Here is a 6000-nt window from a genome sequence, read left to right on the forward strand (position 1 = left end):
ATATTCTGCACACAGAGACAAAGTTTCATACTAGATTATTGCACAGATCTGGAAGAAATGCACAAAGCACACCAAGCTTCAACTAAACATACACAAGCCTCGTGTATTAATGTTTTCTTATCCCAGCATTCACCTTTAACCCCTTCATGACTGAGCTTGTTTTTAGTTTCTGTTCGTAAATGACTGACACACTTGACATTTTTGCTGTGTGATTCTTCCACGTCAGTAATATACTTTCTTACAAAGTGCACCCACACATGTTATATATTTTTTTTTAGAGGACAGATAGGGCTATATAATTATATCACATATGTGTACCTGACCCCATCACTTAGGACAAATAAAATATAAAAAAAGAGGAAAAAACGTAAAAAACACTTTTTTCCCAGTTTTGATTTGTAGTATTTTTTACAAAACCAGCACAGCTAAAAAAAAAATGCAATAAATACATTCATTTATTTGTCCTTTATTTTTTTACACTTTTTTTTCTTTACACTTTTCACAATTTTTTTTTACACTTTTCACTATTTTTTAAAAACTTTTAAAATTTTGATTTTATTTATTTAATTATATCAAGCAGTCATTGTGAATTAATCTCACTATTACCGCTTGATACATTAATACATTTTTGGTTATTATTAGGCTGTTTCAAACTTTAGAACAGCCAATAATAAGTTAGTCACACTGATCCTGCACCATTTCAGGATTCAGCTGTCACTAAGGTTTTCTGAACGTTCCAACAACGATCAGCAAACTGAAACATTCTTCTTTCAGGAATAGATACATTGTACACATACAAAACGGCCGGCCAGGAGCTCTCTAGATCTGAGCGGGCGTCTCTAGACGTCCGCTCAGACACGCCCCCTTGCGCGCGCCGCCGGGCGCGCGTGAGCGGGACATGGTCGCAATTTAAAAACGGGCAGCGATGCCCGTTAATATACATGCGATCCGCCGAACCAAGTAAGTATAATATAATGATGAAACCACTAGGAGCCCAGGAACCACAAGACCATACCAGCTGTATCAAATATGATAACAATACACCATAACCTTGTGTATTTTTTCTCTTCAGCTAACCAGAGACACTGTTACTGTGTCTGTTCCAATGGTCCGTTTTGCCAATGTTGCTGGGAGCCAAGATGCCGTGGTTACAATTACTGAATATTACAACCCAAGTAAGTGGCCATATTTGCAGCATTGTAAGTAATTAGAACAAGGTTTTATTAGATTGAAGCTAAATTGTTGTGCACAATCACATTTAGGCTGGCCGGTCCTACAGGGTACCTTGACACACTGCTATAAAATAGAAAAATTTGGGAGATTTTATAAATGTAGGGTAGACTGAAACCAGGACAGTACCATCGAGATGAATTTTGCAGTAAGTGCATGTATATTTTTTATAAGGCTCATGCTGGTTGGCTCTCCAGTAAAGAGCTACTGTTACCATGTGTAGCTATACACTTTGTAGAATTTTGTGAGATAAATCAAAACCAAAACATACTGAAATTACCAACATTTTAGTTTAGTCTAATTTTAGGAAAATCTCTAATGTTGTTCCTCAAGAGAGTTTTCTGGTTATGCAGTGACTTACAAAGGTAAACACTGAATATAAAGTGAGCACACAGATTGTACAGAATGACTAATGCCTGCCCAAATTTAAATCAAATTCGAATGCAATTTTAAGTTAACGTTAGGATGTGGTGATTTTTGGTGATGCTACTGTGATTTTTAAGATGCAGCCTAAGAATTCAAATGCACGATCATATGTTTGTACAAGAAACAAGTTCTGAGGACCATCAAGAAATAAATGTAATTTCGTTATCACCCATTGAGGGACAATGGAATTCACTTCACAATTCACTTCAAATTGAGCCATGGGGCCCAGTTTGAAGTGAACCTCATAGCTTTTATTGTGAGTAGTGGTGAGTCTGGGCTGGGTGCAAACGCAGTTCACCTGAGTTCACCAATGCCTGCTCAAAACTGCAATTGCCACCCCCCCACCTGGCCCACTCAGCTGTGTTATGCCTCACAAAGAGGCAGTTATTGCCCCCACTGCAACTGCCACCACTAATTGGGTCAGGAGGGGGGTGGCAGCCACAGCATTGAGTGGGCTTGGGTGAACTCACACCAAGGCCACTCAAAACTATGGCCACCACTCCAGAGTTTGCATCAAGCCTGGGCTCATCTCTAAATGGGAGTAGCTCCATGTTTGGCTTTGTCTTATAGGTGAGGTAAAAATACATCTATGGCAGCCCACAAGATTGGCAAATGTATGAAATGTCTCCTGTAAGTGTGAACGTTTTCATTTATCCAGGTCATGGTATAGTCATCAGTAGTCAGTCCCATTCAAACAATGAATGTGATTAAATACTGCTAGCTATGAAATACTTTGTGATTCCCTAGACATTATGGGAATAAACAGTGATGCTCCACTATCAAAGCCAAATGTGACTTTTCATCTCAGTGCGTTTACAACACTCTCTACTTTAAAAGCTTGGATTGCAACACCAAGAACTTTAATGCACAAATGTTTATGATGGTTTCATAATAAAGGCTAAGCTGGGACTAATGGGTTTTTCTTTATAATCTGATTTTCCTTTTCTTTTCAGGAAACACTGTAACCCGAACATATAACTCTGCAACAATGAAAAAGATATCAGTTTGTGATTACTGTGGATTTAACTGCACCCAGTGTAAATCAAATGTAGAAGTCAAATCTCAGACCAACAGTGCCTACACTTACACACCTACGTTCTTTGTGCTGTGTATTTCCATGGTTCTCCTGTCTTATCTTTTTTAGACAACATGAGAACATGGGAAATCCTAGCTCTGTGACTAAATGATAAGCACATATGGTTTTAGGATTTAGGTTTAAATACCACCATGGACACTATGTGCATGGTGTTTGTATATGTGGGTTTTCTGTTAGTGCTCTGGTTTCCTACTGCAATTCAAAGATAAAATGTTAAGTACATTGTTCAGCTTCCACCCAAAATCCTAATCTACAGTATGCATGCATGTCTATGTGAGTAGCATTAGGGGCATTACATTGTGAGCTCCTTTGTGGGGCAAGAACTGATGTAAATGGTTCAATGTTCTGGGAAAGAATGTGTCCTATATTGCTATAGAAATATAATGTAAAATAAATGAATAAAATATGATTTTGCCATATTGCAAATGCACGCTTTTATCTTTACAAAAGGGGTCAAGACAACTGAGAGGGCTAGGCTACACAGGGAGTTACGGCCAGGTTATGGTGCAAGATGTGCACTTACCATGGTAAAGTGTTATTAAATGCTAAATGGATGCCAAAACATTGAATAGCAGACAGTGATCCATGATTACCTGTGTACACTTCAAAGTCTAGCAATTGTTTACTGCTGATAAAACCCAGTTTAGCTTTACTCTAAGCGCTAGGCTACAAGGATGACCTTCAATCTTAAATGGAAGATCTTAAATCTTTTGCTACTAAGAGGTTTAACTACAGACTTTTAGCAGCTCACTGTAGTCATTCGACTAAAAATTATAATAATTTATTGTTATGAACATCAATTGATATTTAAACCAATGGAACTAGTAAGTAATCTACACAAGTAGCAAGTACTGGTATGTAGTAGTGATCAATCTTGCATGTTTGGGAAATTCTCCAATAATGTGTGATTGAGCACTACAAGATTCTGCTGCATGTTACATATGTCACATATGTAGCTTACTCAGTAGGGTATTTGTTCTATATCTATTTAGTGATCAATTGCTACTCCAAGCAGTTGATCACTAGTGATTTTTAGTAGCATGATTGTGTGACTACATTCTCCTGTGTAGCTTAAGCCTATTGAGATGTTTGCCATCAAATGATTATATCTCTTAGTAGCCTCAGTATATCAGTAGAAGAGATTAAAATCACCCATGTGGCTGTAAAAATAGTGAAACATTGTTTCTGGTATGCAAACATTTTTGACGTTCTATTTGGAAAATACAATACTATGTTTATATGTAAATTAGAGTCTAGAAGAAAACTTTCTTTATAGTTGTATTGTAATTGTAAAACTCAGGGGTGAATGACAAATATGTAATTTTTACAGATTTTTAGTCTTCTGTTTATGCATTTAATACACCAATAAAATAAGAATATATTTATTAAAAATTCCAATATCCTATACTTGGATTTACTGTGGTGAAGGGGATATTCTACATACTGTGTTTCCCATAAACAGCTCTTTCAAGTCTTAATAAACAGGTCTCTCTGGTACAAGTTGTATTTCTCGTTCTTATACCCTTTGTCAATGAAGCCATGTTCATCATACAATACTGAGTTACACCTACTGTAGTTTCACCACTACAGTGGTGACTATTCAATTACCTGTCTTCTCTTTCCTGTCTACTACTGAGCTGCTTTTGTGCTGAACTCAAGCAACAAGAATCATGCATGTCCAACTATGCATGTGTTATTCTAATTGGGCTTGACACTATCGTTTTTCCAGTGTTATTGTAATTTATATAGACAAGAAAACAGCTTTCTTGTGGAAAAGTAACCCTAAAAACAGGATTTGGGAAACCACTGCAGACTTAAAGCAGAACTTCAGGAATGTAAAAAAACACAATTTGATGCAGCTATGTCCTCCCTTAAAGTGCATTCTTGCATACAGCTAGCATAAGTTGTTGAATCCGTCTTTATATTTGTCTCTTGTCAGCCCCTGCACAGCAGCACTCTGGGAGACTGGGAGAATAAAGGGCAGAAATTGGAGTGAATAAGACTCTGTTGCATACAGATGAATTAAGAAATAATTTTTCTCATATCTAACATTCATTAACAGAGAAAGCTGCTTACTGTGATGGCGTGATAGATCTAGTGTGAACACACAAATCAGTAATACACAATGTCATAAAATAGAATACATTCCAGGAGCCATAAGTACCCAAGAGTATGTGTTCATTGACAGATTAGCTGTACCATTCAGGATGCATTCACACCATAATTGGAAGGCACTCACTGGTCAATGGAGGGTCTATTGACTTATGATTGTACTTTCCGATTTGTAGCGATCCCTTGCATTTTTGTTTTTTTGGCTTTTTTTCTTGCAAACATGTGAAACAACATGTTCTGAGTGGACATATTTCACTGTAACAGCTTTGAATGTGTTGCTTTACCATTATTTTGTGATGCATTGCGCTGCAAAAAAGTAGAGCATGCTCTACTTTTTTTTCCAGCGCAACGTACGCAGCGCAGCACACTGCAAAGATGTGAACTGTCCCATTCACACCCATTTATTTTTCATTGACCCTTGCAGTACCATCTGTTAAAAAAGATTGTAATTGAACGCAACATATCTGATGTGAATGGGGCTCCATAGTGGATGAAAAGGTTAGACTTTAAAAAAAATACATATAAATATCAAACATGCCATACCTGGTAGTTAAAGTGAAACTCTAGCAAAACCTTTTTTATTCTAGATTAAGATGGATTTAAGAAAGCGTAGAACAGGGGTCTCAAACTCAATTTAACCAGTTTTAATGTATGCACGTGTTACAAGTGGCAACTATCACCGATTCAAATTAATGATCGGGTGACAGCTGCTGCATGTAAACGCCTGCACACTGCATGTAATCATATCTGAAAGGATTACATGCAGTTAGGAATCAATCACTATCCCTGGATACACAATAGTGATTGTTTTTGTAATTGCATGTAATCATATCACATACAATTACATGCGGTGTGCAGGTGTGTACATGCGGTGTGCAGGTGTGATCTTGTGATCTGGTGGTGATTAGTAAGGTCTGCACTTTACTAATCATTCATCAGTCTGCCGGAGCTCAGAACTGACAGAGCTCCGGCCGGAGCAGCTCTGCGGTCTGCATCCGACAGAGATGCAGACCGTGTAGCTGCTCCCGCAATTCAGGCACGTGTTCTGTGACCGCGTGCCCGACTTGGCAGCTGGCTGCGGGCCACATAGTACCGGCTCGCGGGCCGGAGTTGAGAATAGCCGAATGCCGCCGCGC

At 38.1% G+C, this 6000-nt stretch overlaps 1 protein-coding gene across 1 annotated transcript in view; it reads left to right on the plus strand.

Moving 5' to 3' along the window:
- LOC108800059 (CD109 antigen-like) overlaps positions 1–2800 on the plus strand; it is a gene marked incomplete at its 5' end in the record, with an annotated part of 73047 nt that extends 70247 nt beyond the window's left edge. The window contains 2 exons of the mRNA XM_018572001.1: positions 1073–1175; positions 2610–2800. Of these exons, the coding sequence (XP_018427503.1) occupies positions 1073–1175; positions 2610–2800 (294 nt within the window). The remainder of the gene's footprint in view (positions 1–1072; positions 1176–2609) is intronic.
- Between the last annotated feature and the right edge of the window lie 3200 nt (positions 2801–6000).

The sequence above is a fragment of the Nanorana parkeri genome, unplaced genomic scaffold, assembly GCF_000935625.1.
Source record: "Nanorana parkeri isolate BGI_ZX_2015 unplaced genomic scaffold, ASM93562v1 scaffold1895, whole genome shotgun sequence".
Taxonomy (NCBI): Eukaryota; Metazoa; Chordata; class Amphibia; order Anura; family Dicroglossidae; genus Nanorana; species Nanorana parkeri.